Genomic DNA, 24,360 nt, shown 5'->3' with positions numbered 1-24,360 from the left:
CTGTAGCATCGGCCCCCTGCAAACATCCCTGTGCAAGAACAGCAGAGGAGCAGTTGGTACCAACTCGCTTCTCATTTTCACAGTTTCTGCAGAGTGTTTCTGCTCTCTGGTTTGACAGGAGCTAGCATTCTCCCAGTGCATTTGCCTGACTTTCACGATAATATATTCAGCAAAACTGGATACATTTCAAACCAGCTATTACACCACAGTATGTTCCAACACAAATATATGCAGTGTAGTGCAGCAACAATTCTTCTAGGAGTATTACTCTGTAACATGGATTGCGGAAAAAAAAGCATTTCCCTACCAGCTCTGGTGCCTGCCCCACCGAGCCAGGACCCCACCACGAAACACGCTTCCCCGGCCAGCACGTGATGTTATGGAGAGAGAGAATAAACTGGATTATTTACGCAGCAGGAAGTCTCCAGATGTTCACAATCATCTGTCCGGCACCACACGAGCAGCTTCTGGCATTTCCCCCGTCCCTCACCCCTCGGCCGGGGGTGGCAGAACCGCCCCAAGAGAATCCCCTGCCCGGGCACCATGGCGCTTCTCCCATTACAGATGAGAAGCCGAGTAGGAAGTGGAAATTTTTCCTCATTCCCTCCCCACTCAAGAAGCAAAATCTAACACAAAATTACAATCAGTTTGAGGAGGCAAACCTAGTTTCTTGCTGTTTGCTCCTGCCAGAGCCCCCCGTCTCTGGGAGGAGGTGATGCGGGACACCATCACCTCCTCCCAGCTGCAGGGCGTTAGTCCTGGCACCCCAAAGCAGCACCAACCAGACCCGAGGTCCTTGGGGCGACCCCGGCCTCTCCCCGGGTGCTGCTGTGGCCGTGCCCACCCCCGGCAGCCCCCCACATGATTATTTCAGAAGGAGTCTTTACTGTAGCTTAACTTGCCATTTAAAAAAAGAAAAGCTACTGTAGCATATGCAGAGCTGCAGGAGGAGTTGAATTAAACCCAGGGTGTTAAAAGAAGAGAAGGGAGAAGCAGCGAGCGCGTGATCAGACCAGAGAGGAAAGAAAGGAGGGATTCTTCATAATGGGTGAACCCGTGAACCACAGGCTTAAATTTCATTTATCCAAGCCATCAATCAAGCTGCTGGGTGTCAAAGTTAAGGGCTAGCTGGGACTGTTTCAGTAGAGGGCACTCAAGTCCCAGAAATCTGCATTTGCCAGCCCCGGTATATTTACTCTCTGGTATTTTAGGAGACGACTTCAGCACATGAATCTTGGTAATGTGAGCCCTGGGCCTCATAACTCACATTGATTGTAGTTATATTACACCTGATGCATATAAATCTAAACAAAATGCATGTGGATGTAGCTAATTCAAATGAACCAGTTTAGATACCATTAAAAAAAAATAAAGAGAAGCCTCTTTTTCTTCGTTAATATGGAAAAACACCATAGCTATAGAAATGCTTATGCCTCTTTCTGCAAGGTTTGTACTTCTGCTGCTGCTCTGAAGCATGAATCTTAACTGAAAGGGTCCTTTGTCAATCAGCATTTTTCCCTAGATATTAATAATTTCAACATTTTTTTCCACTTTTGCAAGCAGTTCCTTTTCATACTTGAAAATAAAGTCTTACATCCATAATCTTTAGAATACCCATAAATCTACTGCTTTATTTGTAGGAGAGAGAACTGAGATTTTTACATATAGAAAAAAACCCATAAAACGTACACGATCATCAGAGTCCTACCTGTGTAATAAATGAAGCTCTAAATACCACGTGTATTCATTGTAAAAAAGGCAGCATGAAAATCTGACATCCAGATATCCTCCTAACAAACTAGGAATAAGCAAACGACTTCTTCTAAATGGTACACAGTGTTCATAAGTTATAAATACAGCAGAGAATTTGCACTAATTGGTATAAAAGAAATGATGAATTACCACATGAAAGCCATTTTCACAGTGGTTGTGAACTGGGCAAACACCTTATATTTTTAGCATCGCTGTAGCAAATCATAGGAAAACACCAAAGCCCCTCTGGACCCTTTGCTCGTCCTTCAGCAAGGCAACAGCCCCAAAGCCCCACCGCACCCCACTGTAAATGCCCCCTCCCCATACCGAGCCCAGGCAGCACTTACCCCCACAGCAGCACCAAGCCAGAGCCCTGGGCCTGCTCGCTGCTCTGGCACTGCCACAGACACAGCCCTTTCTGCCCAGCTGCTTTGTCTTTGCTATAATTATATGCTAACGACCTCGCTCCACAGCTGATGGAGAGCTTGGCCTAATGGCCACAGGTCATTGCTCGCAGGTGTGGGCCCCGGTGCAGCCCCAGGTAACGGACAAAGGCAGAGGGGCTTTGGTGGGGGGAACATAAGGTGACTGTGGTGCAACAACTAAGAGGAGTTTCAAAAATACCCTCTTTTTAATAACGACACTGAGCAGCCCTGGGATCCCCTTGGAGGGCAGCAGCAGGCTGCCAGGAGAGCGGAGCCCTGCCAAGCCACCGGCAAGGGCTGGGGCCAAACGCAGGAATATTCAGGAAAAAGAACAGCCGTGATCTGCTGATCTGCTGCACGGATTGCTTGGGGCAGCACAGGCCACGAGCAAGGAGACCTGCAGCTAGGGAGCACCTCTGCCTGCTGCCCAGGCACAGCTGGTTTGGTTTGCCATCTAACTTCTGATAAATGATCGCTCCTTTCTGAGCTACGCAGACTTTCTTCTCTGACCTACATACACGATGAGGACTATTCATGACCTTCATACACTCATCGGATACTGGTCAAGTAAGATAAGAAGAAATAAACTATTTGTGCTGGTACTGCAGTAGGATCTAGAGGCTGAAGCAAAGGTTAGAGCACTTATTAGTACTTGGTGCCAGCAAAAAGGCAAGCAGCAGTATCTTGATACTAATGAACTAACGGAATATATCATTCTAGCTACATTTGAATTTAAACATTCCACAAAATCTGAACCTCTTGTCCTCAGTTACTGAAAATCAAACCTTTACATGCTGGAGTCTGCTAAGGGTAAAGAACAGCCGCAGATGAAACAGCCCTCACTACCCTCTCCCTCCCCATAGGTTTGTGGGGCTTTTTAAACTCCGGATGCAAAGATTCACCACGTTGTGACATTTAATTTTATATAAAGTTCACAGAAACAGCTGTCCTTCATTTAAGCAATAAGTAAAGAAAATTTCTTCCACGCCCTTTTGCTAAATCTCATCCTTTTTGGTGTCATAAGGGATAAAAATATCCTTAACATGAGACAGCCTTTTCTATAACTGTCTTTGACACTGGTAAGAAGATTTCCTGCTGGAAGCTGGAGCCTCAGCCTGCCCACAATAAACAGTAACCACCGATCCCTGAGATCGAGCTCCTGCACAGCGCTTCGAAGGTGCTGAGTAGCGCCTTTGCCTCTCTGGCTTGACTCAGGTAGGAGTAAGAAAAAGTCTCCTCCACCATGACACGATGCTGAGAGCCCCGGCCGTGCTCGGGGGTCCCTTCCCACCGCCCCAGGAGAAGCACCGGTCAGACCACGGCACTGGGGGGGCACCACGGCGGGCTGTGGAGTTACAGCAGCATCTCCAGGAGGGGCCGGTCCTGCCATGGGCGTGCAGGTCCCCCGGAGCCTCTTCCAGCTTCTCCTTACCATTCCGTGATGACGACAGCTATCAGACACCCCGGCCAGCCCCCCACCGCTCCCGCTGTACCGAAACAGCCAGAGACCTGACGCCCCAGCGATGGGCGCGCAGGGGATCCCCCCCGGCGGGGCTGCCCCGCTGCAGCAGGCAGCGTGCTGGCTGGCTGCGCTCGGGCGCTACACCCTGGAGCTTTGCTTTGCGTTTTAGACCGGTGATGATTTGCGTGTGTCCCCTCCTCCAGCTCACACACGAGGCTGATCTGGGACGGGTCGCTCGAGCGCAGGACCGCGATCAGCTTTTCTGGCAGCGCCGCGCATGCCGAGCTTGCTGCTGGGGAAAGCGACGGCCAAGGAAAATTAAAAAGATGAACAGATACGGAGTAATAGTATGTTTGTAAGAAAATTAAAGATTTGCTCTTCAGATGTTCCAGGCGATGTAGTTAGCAGACAGCTGGCAAATGGGAGCGATTGGAAATGATGGAATAGATCAAATTATTTAAATGAGAAAAAATAAATTCGCCCTAGCCTAGCCCAGCAAGTTGACAAAGCAGCCTACTTATCTGCTGCATGTGCAGCCCTTTGTCTCTGTCACCGAGGTCATTAAACTCCCGGCTGCGGAGCCCGGGCTGGGCGCCCGCTCGCGGGTACGGCCACTCCAGCGGCCCCGGCCACCGGCCCCCGGGCCCCGGTAGCCGCCCCCGCAGCGGCCGGGCCCGGCCCCAGCGATGCCGCCCCTCCTCGCCCGGCGCCCGGCGGCGGGGCCGTCGGGGACACAGGGGACATAGGGGACAGCGGGACCCCCGGGACCTCGGGGGACACCGGGCACGCCGGCATCCGCGGGACAGGGGCCCGTCGGGGGCAGAGGGACGCCGGGCCCCCCCGGGGCTGCCGGAGCGGCCGGTGCAGCCGCCGCCCCCCCGCCCCGCCGAGGGTCCCCGGCCGCCTCCTGCCCCGCGCCCGCCCACGGCGCTGCCCTCGCCCCGGGGGAGCGGGCGGGAGCCGGCGGGTCGGGGTCGGGGCCGGTGCGTGTCGGTGTCGGTGCGTGTCGGGGGGTGCGTGGGGGGGGTGCATGCGTGTGTGTGAGTGTGTGTGAGTGTGTGTGAGTGTGTGCACGCTCCATTCCGGGGCTTTGCGCGAGCCGCGCGCATCAGTGGTAGGAGGGGACAGAGCCGCTCCTGCGGGCGCACCGGCAGCCCCGGCTCCGCAGGTGCCGCCCGACCGGCACCGGCACCGCACGGCCCGGCCCGGCCCGGCCCGGCCCGGCACGGCTCGGCACGGCACGGAGCGCATCGGCTCGGCTCGATCTGCACGGCTCGGCTCGGATCTGCACGGCTCGGCGCGGATCTGCACAGCTCGGCGCGGATCTGCGCGGCTCGGCGCGGCTCGGCGCGGATCTGCGCGGCTCGGCACGGCTCGGCGCGGATCTGCGCGGCTCGGCACGGCTCGGCACGGCGCGGCTGCCGCGGGACGGGCCGGCGCGGCCGCACTAAGATGTGCCATGAGCGGTCCGGCCTCGGCGCCGACCGGCCGCTCCGCCTGAGCCCCGGGCAGCAGCCGCCCGCTCCCCCGCTGCCCCTGGGGCCGTAGGGCCGCGCCGGCCCGCGCCCTCCCCAACGATGCCCCATCTCTGGCCGGCCCTCCGCGGCGTGCTCTGGGAATACTGGGCAGCGCTCCTGGTCGGCGGCCTCTGGGGCCAGTGCTCGCACGGGATGCCGCATGTCATCCGGATCGGTAAGGCCGCCTCTCCCCGCGGGGCCGGGCGAAGTTGGGGCGCGGGGACCGGGGCACGGAGGGACCTGCCGCGGGGGGAGCGCCGGGTGCGGGCGGCCGCCCTGGGCGGGGTGCACTGGGGGTGCTGGGCACGGTGCAGAGCGGAGAGGGGGGTGCTGAGCCCCCGCAGGGGGGTGCGGAGGCTGCTGCGAGCCGGGCGGCGGTGCCCGGCGCCGGGGGAGGTGCTGAGCCGCTGCGAGCTGGGGTGCTGAGCCTGCCGCCCTAGGGGTGCGGTGCTGCGGCCCCGGGCCGGGGGTGCCCGGCAGAAGGGACAGGCAGCCCGGGGGGGGCTGCGGCTCCCGGCCCCGCTGCCCACGCCCCGGCTGCTGCCGAGGGCCGGGCGTGTTTCATTAAATTGCTGTGGTTCTGGGGAAAATTAATTTTTAATAATGTTACATAAAGTAATTGCACAGATAGCAGCTTGGGAAAGAGTCTACGATCTTTCTTTTTCTAATTAAACGAGATACTTGTTTTATGCGTGTCATATAAGGAACGGCACTGATTTTCTGTTACATCCCATGTACTTTGCCATCGGTACACATTCCCCGGGATTTGCTGTCTGCCCAGTAAGAATTAGAAGGACAGGTTTACCTGTCTTTTCAGGGACCAAATTCTAACCCAGAGAAACTAGTGAAAACTGAATAGATTTGTGAATATTTCAAAGTGGAAAAAAATAGGTATATTTAATCTCAGTGCAACTGCACAGCAGCAATGTGAAAGCCAGTAAGACAAAACCGCTGCTCCTGAGGGACAGCGGCTTTGTGAAGTGAAACCCTGTCACCTCCAGCACGGTGTCGAGCGACTGCACGGCCCCGATCGTCTCACGGACACGGGCTGGGTTCCTGCAGGGTGAACATCTGCTCTCCCCTGCGCTTTGCGAACACGGCACTCGAGGCAGCCGTGGTCCTGTGCGTGTCGTGGTGCCAGAAATGTCGGTGGGAAAGGTTAATCACGGACCTGCCTCTGCGGCCTGGGCCCCGGCTGCTGAACTTTCACTAGAGCCAGGCTGCTCGCTCTGCTCAGCCACAGCCTGGACCTGCGGGAGATGTTCTGTGCGGCAGAAGCCCCCTCCCCGGGAAGCTCCCGGTCCCACGGACGGGGCACGCTGGGTCTCACCGGTCCCACCGCGCGAGCAGGGAGGAGGTGTCCCGTGTGTGGTGGCAGAGCCCCCCCGTCTATCACCGCCTGTCCCCCCCGGCAGCACCGCCGTGGCCTTTTCTCTTCCCGGCGGGTCCCAGGGCGCAGGTCCCCGGCGGGACCGGGAGCCGTGTGCGGGGGGGCCCTGTCGCAGGGGGGGGGCCCTGTCGCAGGGGGGGGGCCCTGTCTGTCGCAGGGGGGGGGGCCCTGTCGCAGGGGGGGGTGCCGGGCTCGCAGCTCGCCCGGCTTTCGGCTGGGCAGCAGCGGGCCTGATCCTCGGCGGCCAGAGCCTCCGTGCTGCCGGGCTGGTGCTCCGGAGGCGGCGTGCGAGGGGCGGCTGCTGCGCAAGCTGGGGCTCGCAGGGAACCGGCCGAGGTCCCTAGGGCGGGTGGGCGCCGAGACCCCCTGGGGATAGCAGCGTGGCTCGTGGGAGACGCTCAGACCCAGGAGTATCCCCGTGGCTCTGGGGGGATGTTTAGTCTCAAGTCCAGGTTGTCCTGACAATGGATTTTCTAGACAGGGCTCAAAGCAGTCGCACAGAAGGACGGAAGAGCTTTCAACCCAGAAACTGCTGGCAGCCTGTCACCGAGAGCACTCGGGGCTGCTGTAGCTCTGCTCCCCTCCCCTGGAGCCCCCCCGCCCGGCTGGGAGGCTGCCCTGGAGCTGGGCGAGGGGGGACACTCGTGCTGGGCTGGTGCAGACACAGCGAGGCGGTGGGCAGGGAGGTGGGCAGGCAGGGAGGGAGGGAGGTGGGCAGGGAGAGAGGCAGGGGGGTGGGCAGGGAGGCAGGGGGGGAAGCAGGGGGGGAAGCAGGGGGGGAAGCAGGGAAGCAGGGGGGGAGGCAGGCAGGGAGGCAGGGGGGGAAGCAGGGAGGGAAGCAGGGAGGCAGGGGGGGAGGCAGGGAAGCAGGGGGGGAAGCAGGGAGGTGGGCAGGGAGGCAGGGAAGCAGGCAGGGAGGCAGGGGGGGAAGCAGGGAGGCAGGGGGGGAGGCAGGGAGGCAGAGAAGCAGGCAGGGAGGCAGGGGGGGAGGCAGGGAGGCAGGGGGGGAAGCAGGGAGGCAGGGGGGGAAGCAGGGAAGCCGGCAGGCAGGCAGGGAGGCAGGCAGGGCTGCCCGCCGTGGGAGCGTTGCTGTGCGCCGCCTCTGCCAGCACCGCGGTGCCTTCCGCAGGAACGGCCTGGCTTTAATTGCTGAGAAATACCTGAACATCCAGCGCCTCATTTAGCCTTTTCCTTGATCAGTAAAATAAGAAACTTAAAGATCAGAAAAAAGATTTAAGTGGGGCTGCAGGGAAATCTGTGTTTACCTTCACTCTCAGCTAAACCTGGCATCATTTTCCCCCCTGCATTAATTTGTGCAAAGCTGCCATGGCTTTCAAGTAATTATTTTAATTATTAGGTTATGCCAAGAAGTGGAGAACACTTAAATAAGTATTGTTTTAGAACTGAAAATCAAACCAGAGAGAAAACAGGTAACTTTCCAAAGCTCTCTTTTTTTCCCTATGAAGCTGACTATTAAAATAAATACAGGGAGAGATAGCTAAGAAAGGGAAGGAAAAGCCAAAAGCACTCTTTCTCTCACAAGTAAAATATAAATATTTAATCTACACATCTAAACATAATCTATACATGTACAAAGAAAATCTGTGCCTCATTACTGGATTTTTTTATTAAGTAGGAGTTTGTATCTGAAGTTTATTCAACACCTGTTCAATTATTGTACAACCTGTTAAATATTTGAAAATGCTGTATCAGAAAACGCTGTCTAGATCTGCCGCACACTCTAGGTGCTCAATTCAGCTCCGAGTTATTCTGCTAGAAAGACAGATAACGGTAACGGTGCGAGTGGAGTTACTCCGTGTTTACACCACTGTGACTGAGAGGCAGCCTGTGATGCTGCCAGCCCTGACTGCGGATGAGATCAGTGAGATTATACCTGTTATTAAGTGCTGCACTGAGCAGCTGAGTATTTGCAATATCATGCCCCGCATATAGTAAAAGCAGTGAGTGCAAGATGATTAAGCTACCGTAGATAGCCTATTTATCTAACCTTTCTCTTAGATTAAAAAGCAGTAGTAGCACCCCTTCAAAGTGTCAGACAAGAGCCTGATGCCATTTTGTAGAGTCTGATGGCACTGGCCCTAACAAAGCGAGGCGGGATGACTGGGAACGGTGTCACACGTGGAGCCTGAAGGACTGGTGCTTCTTAGCAGACCAGTTTCAGTTGCCGTGCTTTGCGGAGGCATCATCAGAAATTACTCACAGTGATTATTCTGATGGATGATGTGTTAGCAAGATATACGTGCAGATCAGATGGATGCCAACAGTTTGAGATTAATAAGTAATTGTAAAAAATAGACCACAGGTGCCGTCGATCCCATTTTAGCACTTGCATTTGTTGATTAGTGGTTTTGTTTGTATTCAAGTGCTGCTGAGGAGGTGACACCAAAACTGTGCAGCCCCGCTGCCATCGCTTCCCTCGGCCGCCCCGGCCCGGTGGCAGCAGCAGTGACGCCCGCCACCCCCTCTGCCACCCCCTCTGCGGGCGGGGGGTGACAGGCAGGTCCCCAGCCCACCCTGCGCTCGCGCCCCCCCCAGACCCCGGTGGCACGCTCGCCTTGCCCTTCCTCTGCGGGAGAGGTGCGCCGTGCCTGCGAGGGACTTCAGTTTGCTCTCTACATTTTCAAAGGAATCGCCTTCACCTCTGGGTTCTTGCTTTCGTTCGGGGTGTTTTTACTAAGGCTGTATTCCTGCTGATATTTGTGGCAATAATTATACCTCAAGCATGTTTCAAAGTCCCACTCTTGTATCACTGAAGTCTCTCTGAACAGGATCGGGCTCCAGATAAGCTTTTAAACAAACAGTCCTGCATTGAGGAATTTATTGGATTTTATTTCTTGTAGTCTCTTTCTAAGCTGTATTTGCATAGAGAAGGGGTCAGGGCATCGGCTGTTTGTATGATTTGCAAGTAACACAGAAAAGACAATCAAATTGGATTGGAGTCTGTGGAGAAAAAAATCATTGATTATTTTATATAAATATATAGAAAACAAAGTCTGTGGATAATTATCCTCCTCTGTGTGATTGGCTTTTCTGAGGCTTATTGTGCCTGTCTGGAATTTTATTTTGAAATCACCTTCCTACACTCTGCAAAGGAAGTTTTATTTTTAAAAACAAAGGCAAAAGCAGGCTTCTCCAGGCCGAAGAAGGCAGTGCCCCCAGGGCGGGGGGGTATGTGGTGCTGGAGAGGGGATCCTCAGAAAGGCAGCTCGAGCGCTTCTCGGTGCAGCCCCCTCCGCCCGCCGGGCGGTGTGGCCGGTGCCTTCGGGGAGGGCGGCAGCGCGGGCTGCACCCCTGCCCCGTGCCGGGGGGGGGTCTCACCCAGAAAACGGGGCGCACCGCCTGGGGCTCGCCTCGTTCCCCTTTTCCTCTGAAACGACAGCAGAGCGCGTTTGCCCGCGGGCCGCCGCGGCCAGAGATGGAACTATGATCAATATGCTTCCCGGTGCCCGAAGCAAACGGCTTCAGGGAAGCAGCTTCACAGCACCTGAGGCCAGCCCGCAGGCTCAGAAAATGGTAATTGGGGGGAATCTTCCCTGCGGGCAGCCCGGCTGCCCACTTCCCTGCCGTTTGCTCCCCGCTTTGGCGTGTGAGCACCCAGAAGGCAGAGCCGGGCCTCCCCTGGCCAGGGGCACCTCGCCTCGCACAGAGCCCGGGGTGCTGCGGGGTGAATCTGCAGCAGTGCCGACGGTGCCTCGCCCAGGGGCCCACGATCAGGATCTGGCCCCCCAACCTCCCGGGGCCGAGCACGCTGACGGGCTGCGTCGGGGGTCTGCTTTCTGCATGTCCACTGTTGCAAGTAAAGCGCTTTTCTTTTTTTTTTTTTTTTTTTTTTTTTTTTTTTTTTTTTTTTTTATGCTTTGGTTTTCCTGTTTTTAAATCACTCTGTTGCCTTTGTGGCTTCTCCTGCATTTCTGTGTGTGTTTCTGTGGCCACACACCCATTGCTCATGCATTTAATGGTTGATGAAGTTATTTCAGGTCATGAGATGCTGTGTGTGTCAGATAACATATTCTAGTAATTTCAGCAGGATATAAGGGTGGCAGTGTAAATTGTTTGGTGGTAAATTAATTCTGAATACATTTGAATAACAATGTTACCTCTTTATCGCAGAATAGTCTAATTATTTGATCTTGGCATCCTCTTGAGAACTTCATACAGGAAATTAAGATCAAACCACAAACCAGGATAAAATAGATCCTCATTCATCATAGGGCAGGAGTACCGCCAAAATAAACAGACCTACTTAGTGCCAGGCTGCTTCCTCAGCGCGGGCATGGTCCCCCGGCCACGTGCACCGGCACGCTGATGTCCTGCGTGGGTGAAAGGCGGTGGATTTATGCAGAATTTGGGTGGTGAAGGAGCCTTGCGTGGCCCTTCTGCGCCCGGCGGGACGCGGCTGCTGTGCCCGGGGGGGACGCGCGCCCGGGCTGCCCGCTCCCGCTGCATTGCTGCTGCTGGGTCTGTCACCAGCAGGGGCAAATCCACCGCCACCCCCTCGAGCTTCGTTTCTCCATCTCTGGATGTTTTTGTTGATGAAACCAAATGGAGGTTGGTATTATGAAAAAGAATTCTGCACGGCCTTCACGACGCAGTCATGCACAGAACAATACTGAACGTAATTCAATCTACAGCAAAGTTGGGTCTCTCTTGTCCGGGTAAATGAAGTGCTCCTTTGGTACAGATCAGCAGTTTCACTAAATTAGCAATCCTAAATGAAATCCAGCTTTTCCTTCCCTGGGCTGCCGCCAGCGTGTGTCCCAGCCTGCGGGCCAGCAGCAGAGCAGCAGCAGAGGGCACTGCCTCGCCGGCTCTCGCCCTGCCTGGGTGCTGCTGGCCACCCTCCTCCTCCCAGCTCCCGAGCACTGCTTTCTTCTATTACCTATCATCCCTAATTTCCAAGCATTTGCATGGAGCAGCTCTGCCAGAATAGCTACGATGCTGGAGTCTCTCACGGAGACACAGTACCAAATAAAACCCGACACTGCACAGCCTGTTTGTAGCAAGCATTAAGCCTCATAATCCAATGTATTACGTTTCTCCACCAGCTATGCCGTGCAATCTCCTTTCCCTCATTTTGGCTAGAGGTTTAATGTGATGCCGTCTAGACTTCTTTTTTTTTCCTTTGCATACTTAGAAGACAGGCTGGTGGAAGTCTCTGGGTAAGGCAGATAACGAGTTGAAAGCACCACAACTCAATGGGCGAGGCGGGGAGAGGCAAATGTTGGAGAGGAGCTGAGAGCTGAACGCGAGGATAAAAACTGCGCTATGGCGATGTTGCCGAAGGGAATAGATGTGAAGTGAGGAGTGCTGGTTGTCTTACAGCCATCGGAGTGGAAGTTGCTGTGACTGCAGATGTTGCTGTTTGCAGTGACTGCGTGGGGGATCCTCACACTCCACCAGTGAATGCTGTGGGCTGCTGTGCCCCTTGGGGACGCAAGGTTGTTTTTTCAGGCAGGGATTGTCTCGGTTTGGGCTGGTGGGGGGGGATTCAGATGTGATGGGGCTTCACACATTACTACTGTTCATTAACAGTAAAAACAAGGATAACGTGCTGGTATTTATTACTCATAGCAAAGCCTAAAACTGATGCAGGTCCCTACCACCAGCAAGAGCTTCTAAAGCAGGTGGAAGGCTCCGTTCACTGCTTTGTCTTTGCTCCAGCACCAGCTTTTCTTTGTGGCTGCCCCTGTTAGGCCCTTTTGCTCTCGCCTCCTGCTGCCCCCCTTCCCCTTCGCTGTGCTGCCCCGCGGGGAACCTTCCTCTGACATTACAGGCTCATTTCTCAGGGTTGCACTACCATGTCGAGTGTCACCTGAGTGTTCAGCAGCATCAGTCCCTGTGCTTTAAACCTGCAGCGAGACATTGTGCATGAATACACAAATACGGACGCGACTGCTCTGTTATTTCTGGGAGGGAAGACAATCAGGAAAATGCTGTTTGGTTGCAAACACCGCTGAGGAGGGCCGGGGGGTACCCCTGAGTCAGAGGCAAGCCCCAGTGCTGCTCTGAACTTCCTCCTACACACCCCACATTGTTCAGCCTCTGCAGCAGCATAAGTAAGGGGAGGAAAGTAAAACACTGGCCATTGGCGACAAAAGGCCACCTTGCTGTATCTGTATTATTTGATATTTTAGCCCAGGGACCTGGTCTGGCTTTGGGTTTTGTTGCTCTGCCCCAGCTAACAACCAGCACCCCTCAGCGCGGGGTCAGATTCATAGGATAAAAATCAGAATTGTGAAGGAGTAAGGGAGCAAGCGGCCCATTCAGTGTTACCTCCCTGGGCTTGGGACCTTCAGGAAAGCATTGTGACCTGGAAAAGAGCAGGAAGGACTGGGCATCAAAAGCGGTGGGCTGCGTGGGGTGGCCCCAGAGCGACCTTGGCCGGGCACGAGCCTCCCCATCGCCCTGGACCCGGCTGCGGAGGCCGGTGGTGGTACCACCGCAGCCCGGAGGCACGGCACCCTTCACCAGCCTCACCGTACAGGTGATTTGCTGCACACAGCTGGGGGGGGAGAGCAAACACCTCAGTGCTTCCCGTTTTTAAACAGCAAGCTGGGCTGTGCTAATTCACCGAGGACGATTTTTCTCCACCATGTCTTACGTAGAAGACTCACCAGTTATTTCCCTTTCTGAGGCTGTTTTCTGTCGCTACGTGCTGCTGGCAAGAGCTCCGCCAGCACGGAGCCCGTTTTGCTGGGGACGCTGGAAAGGAGGGAGGCAGAGGGGCGGGGGGAAGCTGGCCAGCCCGAGCGGGGCAGAGGAGCGCGCTGTGTGCCCTCGGGCAACGAGGCACCAGCCCGGGAAGAGAGGGTTCCCTTGGTGGTCACCGCGTTTAAAATAACGAGATGAAGAGGATGCTGTGGGAGTGGTGGAATAAATCTGCCACAGCGCTTAATAGTGCAGAAGGAGAAGAGGAGGGAAAAGGAAGTGCAAGATTTCTGGTTTCTTGATGAGAGGTCCCCCAAAGGGGGAGACTGCACAGCCCGGCATCAGGAGGAGGGAGACTGCACGGTAACCACTGCCTCGAAAAGTCACTCGGGGGAGGCACAGGGTGATGCACGAGGGTGATAAACTGTAAAGATCTGGACACAGATCTTTGGGATTTTGGGAACGGGGCTCTGGTTTTCAGCTGTAATTTGCTTTTGCCTGTGCCCTTTGGGTTTGCAGGTAAAGGGTCTCCCAGGCAGCCCAAAAGATGCTGTAACATTTTGTCAGCTGCCTGGGCAAGAGCCTGACTTTGGTATGAGATGGCTCACTTGGGTATCGCACAGCAGGAGCAGATGGAGCCTCCCCAGGCCAGTGTCCCCACCAGCCTCCCCAGGCCAGCCCCCAGGCCAGGCAGTGGGGAAGTGCTCCTCCACCTTGCGCTGGCCACCGGTGCTGCTGGCGAAGGGCTGGAGAGGCACCAGTGGGTGTCTGGCTCAGCCCTGCCGGGAACTGACGCCCCAAAGATTCAGCCACCTGAAGAAAAAGCCCCCGGGTTGGATTTTTTAATTTGAAGTACAGCCTGGCCTTTTGCTCAAGTCTCACTAAGCCTAAAGAGTACACCAAAATAAGGAATATTTGCACTTTGGATTAGGAGTTTAGTCAGTGTAGTAACTGAGTCAGGAAAACATCGCTGTTCAGGAAAGTTTAAGCAGACAAATAAACCAGCTAATATCAAAGGAATAAAACAAAGACTTAAAATTACATAACTGTTCAGGCGAATTCTTGAGCTTGGGCCTTGCACTTTGCTCATCACTCAGGAAACTGGGCGCCCAGGGATCCCCACGAAGGGGTATCCAGACTCCCAGGTACCAGAGCACTACGCGCATTACAGAGGCTTTTGAGACAGATCAATTTAAATTAGCCTTCCATCCTTGACATCTGCAAACAGTAGCTTCAGGAGCATTCCTTAATGCCACCGAGCAGTTTGGGTTGTAACGGTGGTTCCTATGTCCAATAAGGAACGGGAAGAGGCCACTGACTGCTCTTACATAGGCCACTGGATACTCATTAGCTCGTAATGACATTTGATTGCTACAGCATGTCCTTTGTCCAAATTGGGGACTTAGAGGTGAACAGACCAGCTCTTTGAACTCACCAGGACCCAGGTGAATAGGAACATAAACCGTTCTTAAAATAACAGAGCCCGTACTGCAAAATCCAAATTCGATTAAAGATGTGGAAGTGTATAGTGCGAGAACCAGCGTTAGCTGTGGGCGGCTTTCTTCCACTTTAATGAATAGATGGCTGTCATCTCTTACTTATCTCCCAGGATGAAACAGTAAATAAAATCTGGTATAACCCACAAATTTAGCTGAGTTACGGCTGTCTATTGGGACTGAAGTGTTAGACTTGTTGGTTAGTTTTGCAGTGAATTCAAAGCACTCCGTAATTTTAAATTCCACCCCCTGCGAGGCACCGCGCCTGCCTGGGTACGCGGGCTGAGGGAATTCTTCCCTGGCTGCGGCAGCGGTGTGTCAGAAACAGGGCTGGGTGTGTTACGAACGGAGCAAATGCCTAGGGCACGTGCTTAGCAGAGAATCCCAGAACAGCTTTTCACGTGAAGGATGGCCCCGGGCTTTGCTCTGGGAGCTGACACCCCCAGCAACGGGGGGTGCGACACTGCTCTGCCTGCCCCGGCGCTCCCCGGGCCGCCAACGCGGAACGGCGCCTGCCGAAAGGGACCTGCTCTGCTGGAAAGCTGGCCTTTAAGTTGTCAGCAAAGAGTAATGTGTGTGTCTGTATCGCTACGGTGTCTGGGAGTTTGGAAAAAAGATGGCTGTTTTCATTGCCATATAAATAAAGGTTTTCTTTAAAGCGAACAGGTGCTGCTCGGTCTGAATCTCTCTGATTCATGCCTCACTGGAGGGGAATTATTAATCTCTCATATTCTACACAAAGGTGGCTGGTGTATATTTTCTAGTGAAAAGTAGAGCAAATCAAGACCATTTCCTAATGGTTTCTATAACCATTGGCGTTTTTATACACACGGAAAGAGTTCTGGCAGTGTCACGGGACTGCTGCCGTTCGGGTGACACCTGCACGGGCAGCGACAGGCACCGGGTCCTCCGTGCTGGAGAAGGAAAGTCCAGTTACGCTTGAGGAGCACAGAACCAGCTGCTCGCTCATTGCCTCCCCTGTCTTCTACTTCACACTGCAGGCAGAGGGCTTTCTTGAGCAAGAAGGCAGTTTCCAGAGAATTCATGTATCAGCCTTCTGGGGCAGCCTCAGACCCGTAGGACACTCAGCAAATAACATCTTGCAGCAGCTTTCAACCACTGCCAACACATGGCCTGGAGCAGTTGCTCTGTTTTCTGTGCTGAGAGTCACAGGAACATTATGGCACCAGGATGCGTCCCGGCGATTTTTTAGAAATAATTCAGCTTGGCAATATCATAGTCACAACTTGCAGGAATATTTGTATTCTTTCCTCCAGATTCCTCTTACAGGAAGTTTATCACAGACTATTTCAAACGCTTTTCCCCGGAGAAAGCATCCAGCCATTAGGTATTTCCTTTCTAAAGCATGTCTGTTAGCTTAGCTTTTGCTGTTATTTATTAATACTGCTATAAGGAATTTCAATTACATGTTTTGCCTGAGTTTTTTTTAAAAGCCTCTGACTTCACCCGGTTCCTACTCTTTTCCTTCGGAAGCAGAAGTAAGGTCTCTACTGAGAAAAACCACGAGACCAGCCTGCCGAAGCCAGGCCCCGAAAACCTGCTGGCCAGCTCTCCAGGGGGACCCAGCGGGAGATGGTTTCTCTGAGTCCCAGATAGTCCATTTTTCCTTTTGGCTCTGCTTTGCTCTCCTTTTTTGCTCCGATTCCTGTGGTGTTCCCGCTCCCTCCGCAGCCCGTAGCTCGGGTGCCGGCCGGGGGCTCGGGGTGCCCGGGGTCCCTCCCCTCCGCAGGCCGGTGCTGCGGGTGCTCCCGCTCCCGAGCCCGGCTCACGGCGGGTGCTGCCACCCTGCCCCCTCGGAATCAGAGCCCCCGTGCAGCCTCCTGGCCGCTGCAGCATTCCGGGGCACTTGGTTTGGGGGGATGGTTCACTTCCTCGAGAGCTCTGGGAAGGAACACCGGCCGTTTAGCACCGCGAGGTGTTGTTCTTCCATTGGATGTGCAGCGAAAGGTACATCCTGATTAACCTTAAAGGTGTAAGCCTTTTCTTTGCCTGTGCGAGACAGATTTATAATATTTTCTCTTTCTTTTTTAACACCGGATTCTTAGCGCAGACAGTGATTTATTGAATAATCAATTTCCTTATCTATGTAATACATTAAAGTGATCCATCAATGCCAGATGATCAATCCAGCTTGGGATTTTAAGTGTGTAAGAGTGTATGTATGTGTACTTGTATATATATTTTCCTCCTGTATCGCTGTCAGGCCAAATAACATCTCCCTTTCTGTGCTCCTTTTTCAGTGACTTTTGTTTATGGTGTGTAAAAGAAAACCACGACATTATATTACACCTTGTAAGTTTTACGGTACTTGAGAGGTTTATGCGGTATGAATGTAAAGGGCAATGCAATAATGCAAAGGGCAGTGAGACATTTTTAAGCACAGAAGGATACACACGGAGCTGCAGAGATAAATCTGGGTGGATAATCATCCCACAGTGTCTCTCCTATTTATGAGAGAAAAAGACATTCGCTGCAAATCATGCTTCAGGTCACTTTTGCCCTGGTCTCTGGCTCTGCTTTGCATTATAGGCTGCTTAAATTGTTCTTAATCTAATTTGGGATCTCTGCCCTGTACGCTGCCGCACCCAGAGGAGGGGGGCTCGCCCCCGGCGAAGGACGATGGCTTGCCCCATCCCTGACCTGGTACGTTGGTCTTCTGCAGTCCAAGGACTTGAGTAAAGGGAAGATCCTTTGGCTGTCCTCTGAGAGCTAGGAAGGGGTTGGCCTAGAGAATTAACCATGGGAGGAGATAAGAGGAATCAGAATTACCAAGCCTGAAGCTTACAGATGGTTTAGGTGAGGAAGAAGAGCCTGAGTTCAGGCTCCCCCCAGTTTGGGTATCTGCTGCTGGAGCCTGCTCCGTTTGAGCTGGGCGGAAAACGGCCTCCGAGAACAGGTCTGGGAACTTTAGCACTGTCCACACACAGAGGGAAACTTCACAACATCTCGCTGTTGTTAGATTTCTTAAACAACCAGGCAATGAATCCTTCTCAAATGTGAATATTCAGAATTCAGCGTTTGTAATTAGCAGTAGAATTGGAGGCAAAATGTAATTCCTTTCTGAGGTCAAGATAAGTTTTATACATAGGTCACTGTTCCATGTGCTTCATTCAAAATCCAATTTGTTTTGTGGGCTTACAATGGCAGAAGCACTGATTATTATGCTATCGCCACATGTTCAGTACTTTCTGTGGAAGGAAAAGATTTTGCCTTAATTACTTTCAGTTTTAACTGTCTGGCACAGAGACAGGATTCTCCTGATTTGAACCATCTCATCAGAAGTTGAAAACTTAACTGGCGACTGGGAATGTCGCGTGGCGAAGCCCCGTGGGGTTCCCGAGGCGCAGAAGCAGGCGGGGGGCTGGCACCTCATCAGCTCTCCCGCCGGGCGCTCCTAAAGCCCGAGCTGGGCAGCGAAGCCCACCCTCTGCAAAGCCCGGGGAGGGCTCGAGCCTGGGGCGAGGGGAGAAGCCGCAGGACAACCCGCCCAACCCTGGTCCCTCTCCTCCGGAGCCCGGTTCTGCAGAGCCAGCAACCTCACTGGAGCTGGCTGCAGGGACCTGCATCTCCTGCAGCTCAAGATGCCATTATGGTGCAATTTTTTTTTTTTTTTTTTTTTTTTTTAATGCAGTAATGCTATTACCATTTTAAGCTGAAACAGGGACCTGTAAAAAGGAGGTTCTTGCTTTAAATTTCTGGTCTATAAAATCTTAAAGATCTGTTCTTCCTTTATAGGGAAGGAAAACCATTTTCTTCCTCATTTTATGCACTTTTCTTCTTACGAATTTTTATTTCTGCAAAATCAGTTTTTGTCATCTTTACTTAGAAGAAATTCAAAATGAGTCCTTGGACGTTTAGCTTCAGGGCGATATCTAGCCTCGGCTCATAATATTTGAATGGAAATAGGATCTCTAGTTCCTTTTCCTATTCATCTACATCACGGAGAAAGTGTTATCCAGAAAGTGTGTTGCAAGATCTTAGATAAAGCCGATAACATTTTTTAAAATGTAGAGCTTGGCTCGGCACAGATTATCAACTTCATTTAAGATTAAAGTTATAAACAAAAGTGTCAGATATAAACAATCTTCTACTATTCTAGCAGCTACCTTCAATCCCAGAGATGTGTTCCAATAGACAAGACTGACTTTGCACATGTACCCATCTATTTATAAACTGATCAGTAAAAAGACAGTTATAGCCACATTTATTTAAAATTCTTATACATTAATGTGGTGGTGGTTATTTGAGGAAAAACATGAAATATTTTCTTCTCTGCAGTGTAACTTTATATGTTAACTGTGGCAATTTCGTTTGCTGGATCCATTTCCTCCAATTAGGAGGAGAGCAATGGCATACTAAAATCTGAAGCCCAGCCTGTTTGCATATCCTTAGCTTTACATTATGAATTCACATTTAGTTTTAGTACCTTTTGGAGGCAATTCTAACCTAATTAACTTTCATTCTCTTTCCTTCTCTCTCTCCTACTCCGCGGATCCCCCCCATACACTTTGAGTGAAGCAGCAACTCAACCACGCAGATGAGCCCCACAAAAACCCCACGATCCTTGCTGAGGATTTAATCTTGGCAGGCGAGACCTGCCACTTAGTCTTGCCTAAATAATAGCCTCAGTCCCCTTGCGCTGCAGCACCCCCCGCGCCATCTTCATTTTGGATGCTGAACTCCACTCTTCACCCTCTGGACTCAAAAGTGGAGGGAAGAAATTAATGCAGTTTAAATCTTGAACAAGCTGTACTTTCTCCTATTTTAAGAAAAAACTGCACTCACAGGCTTCCTCAGCAGCTGGTTGGGATTTTCGCTTATTGGCAGTGCTTGGAAACAAAACGCTCAATATGTTCCTTGTTTCCTAAAGATCCTGCAAGGTGCCACCAGCCTGGGTGACAGCACTGAGCACGCCAGACTGGCTGCGCCGCAACACACCTGACTCCGCTTGCAGAAGTTTATCGGGAAATTTTTCCCCCAACCTGGTGACCATTTATATTTAGTATTGGCCCAGGAGTCTAATCTATATTTTTCAACTGCATTATTAAGGTCATTCTATGTGGTTACGTGACTCTCTGTGCTTTGTGAGTGTTTGTGGGGAAACCTATTTCCATATGAATTATGAAAGTTTATGCCAACAGGACTGTAATTCGTAAATTGTTATGACAGCAGCATTTTGAAAGAAAACACAGAGAAACCAGGGTAATAAAACTTGCCATTAAGGGAGTGGACTTGTGAGTCCTGAAAAGAATTCTTGTCCAAGGATTATTTATGATCATTACACACCAAAATGTGTTTTTGCATTTTTATTGCTAGCAAATTACTTGTAAACCCACTAGGGAGCTAATGATTTTTCCTCTGTGGCCATGCTACTTTGGTTTGGATTTTATATATACATTTTTGTGACCAGTTAAGCCATCACTTTTGATTCATAGTAACAATAATTATTTCTAAATAGCCTGGGTGTTAAAGGGTTAACCATCCTTTGATTTCAGCTGACAAAAACTACATGAGAGTGATGGATCTCAAAGGGGGGATGGCTGGTGGTGCCCGGGCAGGTTCTTCTCTGGATTGCTTTAACGGTGCTGACTACCTCTAATGTGGAGCACAGATTATTTATGTTCTTCAGTAGCTTCTCATTAATTTTACAGTGCACTTGGTTGAAGATTCCCGATTTCTTGGCTTCTTCCTTCGCGCTACCTGCTCAGCAGTGCGGAGTAAGGGAAGTGACTGACTTGAGAAAGGAGCATCCCAGTCCAGATTCCTTTAGAGGAGGAGAAAAGGCGTGTGAGGCTCTGGCAGCTCCAGTGAGAAGGTGGGAGCAGGGGCCAGACTTTAGGCACCTTCCAGTCTCCCCACGGGGTCTGTGGGGACGCAGCGCCCCGAGCAGCCGGCTCTGCACGTCCCTCCTGCACCGCCGGTTTGTGCGCTCCCGCTGCTCGGTGCCGGTTGCTGGTGCTGAAGCGTGCTGGATGTGTCCCTGGCATCCTGCTGGTCCCAGCCTGCGCCAGCACAGCCGCTCCGCACCGAGCTCCCGCTCCCCTGCAGCCGGCTGGGCTCGAGGGGTCCCTCTTCGTCCCCTCTCCTCCCAAAGCTGAGCCGAGGGGTCCCTCTTCGTCCCCTCTCCTCCCAACGCTGAGCCGAGGGGTCCCTCTTCGTCCCCTCTCCTCCCAACGCCGAGGCGCGGGGTCCCTCTTCGTCCCCTCTCCTCCCGACGCCGAGGCGAGGGGTCCCTCTTCGTCCCCTCCCCTCCCAACGCCGAGGCGAGGGGTCCCTCTTCGTCCCCTCCCCTCCCAACGCCGAGCCGAGGGGTCCCTCTTCGTCCCCTCTCCTCCCGACGCCGAGGCACTGGCTCTGCCCAGCGGCAGCCGTTTCCCCGGTGCCTCCTCGGGCTGCGCTGCTCCTTCCCCGTAGGAACGCCACGGCTGCCGGAGCTGCAGGAACCTCAAGATCAACCTTAACACGAAGGTTGAGCGAGTCCTCAATTATTCCCTGCCGTGGTCACTGGGGTGATCACGCCTGTTGTTTCCGATGTGCCACCTCAGAGAAGGGACCGTCCTGGTGCAGCGCCGGGGCGAGCTGCCTGCCAGGGGTGACAGCCCGTGGCAGGCCACCTCCCAGTGCCCCCCCCGGAGCCCCTTACTGCCAGCTGGTGTTTCCCGGACACAGGTAGCAAATGGATGGAAGTGTTCGTTAGATTTTGGGGATCATGGGACATCTGTATGTTCATTACCAATGTCAGTGACAAAACCACCATACGACTAATTGCATTTTTGATCGTAATATAGCAATTTGTTAGAGCCACATTTCCTTCACAGATTTTCAAAGCCTTATTTTTAGAAAAGTATTTTTTGATCTTTCCTTAGCTCCTGTTCCGCTCTGTTACAGACTCCCCGCGTGGCTTTGAACAAATGACTTTGCTAGTCTGTGCCTTAATTCTGTACTTGTAAAATAGGGCTGAGTGCACTCCCCGATTCTCTGGGCTGTTGTAGTGGTGAGGGTTTTAAAGACTGTGACAGGCGGATGCAAACAGCTGAGGCTGCCGCAGCAAGGCAGGGTCTCTGAGGCAGAGCAAATAGGTATGAGCAGGCACAAGTCTATTAAACTAGAGAAATACTGAGATTACAACCCAGGACTCTCTGACTGGAGTCATTCTGCAAAAAAAACGACTATCCTAAATATGCTTAACTGCTTATTTAATGTAGATTAAAAAAGTTATTTATTGAAATTTAACAACTGTTTACTCAAAATGGGACTGTAAAGCCTTAAAAACATACTCTTAATAATCCCTTGGTATTTAACTAATGTACAATAGTGTGTGCTATTACATCCCAATTAAATCCCTATTTGAGACACTTAATTAAAAAGGAGGCTATAATAAGCTCCCGATCACTTGGCTCCCCAGCCAGCCCCGTACGACGGGGATGCTGCGCGCCAGCCGGTGCCAAGCGCGGGGCGGGGGGCGAGGGGGCACCTGCTGCCCGCGGGACGGGACGCGGCACGGCTGCGGCGGAGAGGCGGGGCCGCGGAGATTTCACACTTCTGGATGCCAGAGCTCCCCCGGGGACCGGGAAACTCCCTGGGGGAGCAGCAGCCCGTGGCGGCAGCTTTGGCTTTATCGCTGCCGTGGGTCACGGCGTGGGGCCGCTCCGCTGCGGGAGGCCCCACCAGACGTCCCGGTGGGAAGGAGCAATCCTGGAAGGTGCACCCAAGGCCAAAGGGTCGCGTGATGTTTATGGGAACCTTGGATAGTCCTGCGCTGCTGCCTGCCTGCTGGGCGTCGGAACGGCGCCCTGCCCCTCTGCCCTGGTCTCTTCTGCAGTTGGGAATCATAAAACTGGCCAACAGTGACATGCCCGTGTCATTGTCCCGTCCTGTGCCAGGCTTTCACGGGGCGGCTGCATTAGAAAGAGCCCCCGGGACACCCGTCTGAAGGCAGCTGCTTGCCATCCAGCCGAGAGACTTCTCTCTGCCTCTCTTTAAGAAAGTAATAATCCAAGCCCCCTTTAATTCAAGCGTGTTTGAAATAGGAAGTGACAACAGCTTTGTGCTAGCTCCACAGCACGATGGGATGTTAATCTGTATAAGTGATTTTTTTTGTTTTTAATTATCAGCCTGAGATTCAAGACCGAGGAATCTGGGGATCCCATGTGGCATGCTTGACTGTTTCAAGGGTGGAGTTTTTTTGTTTATTCGAGTGCTTAAATATAGCTCTTAACTGTGTGGCTGACACTGGAGTACAGTGCAAAAAAAAAAAAAGGCAGGATAAGAGATTGGCATCCAGGAGCCTCGGGTGAGATCCCAGCTCTGACAGAGGCCCTGGGAAGCCTTAGGCAAAATACTTAAGGATTACACTGTTCCCATTTTGCATACGGTGGGCAGGGTGCGAGAGAGAGTAGATGCTGCTGAATTCCCAGGAAAGCGCTCCCTGGCTTGGGTGGACTTCGGGTCTCCTGCCGGTGGTCCCTGTCCCGTCTCTGCAGCCGCAGAGGAGGGGGCTGGCAGCGCCGCGACAGCGGCGAGTGACACGGGAGGGAGAGGCACTTCCACCCGTATTTCTGGGTAAAGAGCTGCCCCGTGGTACGTCACTGTCCTCCCCCTGTCCCCCCGAATCCAGGAGGCTGGCAGGTTCCCATGGGCCGCAGCAGGAGGGCCCTCGCCCCAGCCGGCCCCGCCACTGCCGGCTGCGGTGACGGTGCGGGATGGAGAGGTGGGGACAAACGGGCCCCTAACGCAGCTCCGCCGGCGGCGCCAAGGGTTTGCAAGCGTGGTGTCTTTTCTGCTAGAGAGAACCGATGGCCTTGTTTCCTTTTGTAGGCAGGTAAGTGCAGAGAGATCGGTGATGTGGCAGCTCTTTGGATTTTGCAGAGGGTTTTGAGGCAAGCCGTGGTTTATGAGCAGCCCATTAACACAGCGCACACTGTGTCTCATAAAAAAAATCCCATTTTCCCCATTTCAGCTCTACAGTTGTATTTCATTTGCAGCCTCAATCTAATAGGAGGCTGAGCGGAGGTTTTGGCGGGGAACCGTCCCTGTGCTGGGAGCCGGCTGGGCGGATGCGGGAGGGAAATCCGGAGCAACCGGCGCCGCGGGCTGGAGGTGCCTGCTCCCCGGGGGCCTCGGCCCGGAGAGCGAGGGCGCTTCAAAGTGAAAGGGAAATATGAACATCCACTCCCTGTTTTGTTGTTGTTGTTGTTCCTACTCCTTTAAAATAATGTTTAGATTTAATGTATTGCTAATTGCATACACTAGTGTGGTATTAAATGCCGGCCAGTGATGGATGCTCTATAATCTTATATAAGAGACAGCACATTTGTTTTCTAAGGCTAACTGCACACAATCTGTTATTGTATAATGCTGAATACTTTGAGGGTTGGTGCCTTTCAGTGTTGAGCATAAAAGCTAGGCCTCCCCAACAATAACCTTCATTAATCAGGCTTCCCTAGTCTGCAAGCATCGGAGACCACGATGTCTTCTTTGTACGTCAAAGCTTGCTAGGATCACACTTTGAAAAGCCTCCCACCGATCTTCCATTCTTTCCTTTTCCTTTATTTGGTTTAAATGGGAAAATATCCTCCCAGTACAGCTACCATCATTTTAGTTGCGTCTCCACACATTTCTTTTAAAC

General features: G+C 52.9%; 1 protein-coding gene across 2 annotated transcripts in view; it reads left to right on the top strand.

The window, feature by feature from the left end:
* The first annotated feature begins 4,700 nt into the window (after window positions 1-4,700).
* Window positions 4,701-24,360, top strand: part of GRIK3 (glutamate ionotropic receptor kainate type subunit 3) — a 125,887-nt gene continuing 106,227 nt past the window's right edge. The window contains exon 1 of one of the 2 annotated variants that reach the window (XM_042793516.1): window positions 4,701-5,331. In XM_042793516.1, coding sequence (XP_042649450.1) covers window positions 5,217-5,331 — 115 coding nt within the window. In that variant the 5' untranslated portion in view covers window positions 4,701-5,216. Of the gene's footprint in view, window positions 5,332-23,477; window positions 23,554-24,360 lie in introns of those variants that run through there. The other variant, XM_032987106.2, reaches the window with a different exon arrangement.

Source organism: Tyto alba, unplaced genomic scaffold (genome assembly GCF_018691265.1).
Source record: "Tyto alba isolate M040663 unplaced genomic scaffold, T.alba_DEE_v4.0 Super-Scaffold_20, whole genome shotgun sequence".
Lineage (NCBI taxonomy): Eukaryota > Metazoa > Chordata > Aves > Strigiformes > Tytonidae > Tyto > Tyto alba.
This window is presented reverse-complemented; position numbering and strand designations above follow the sequence as displayed.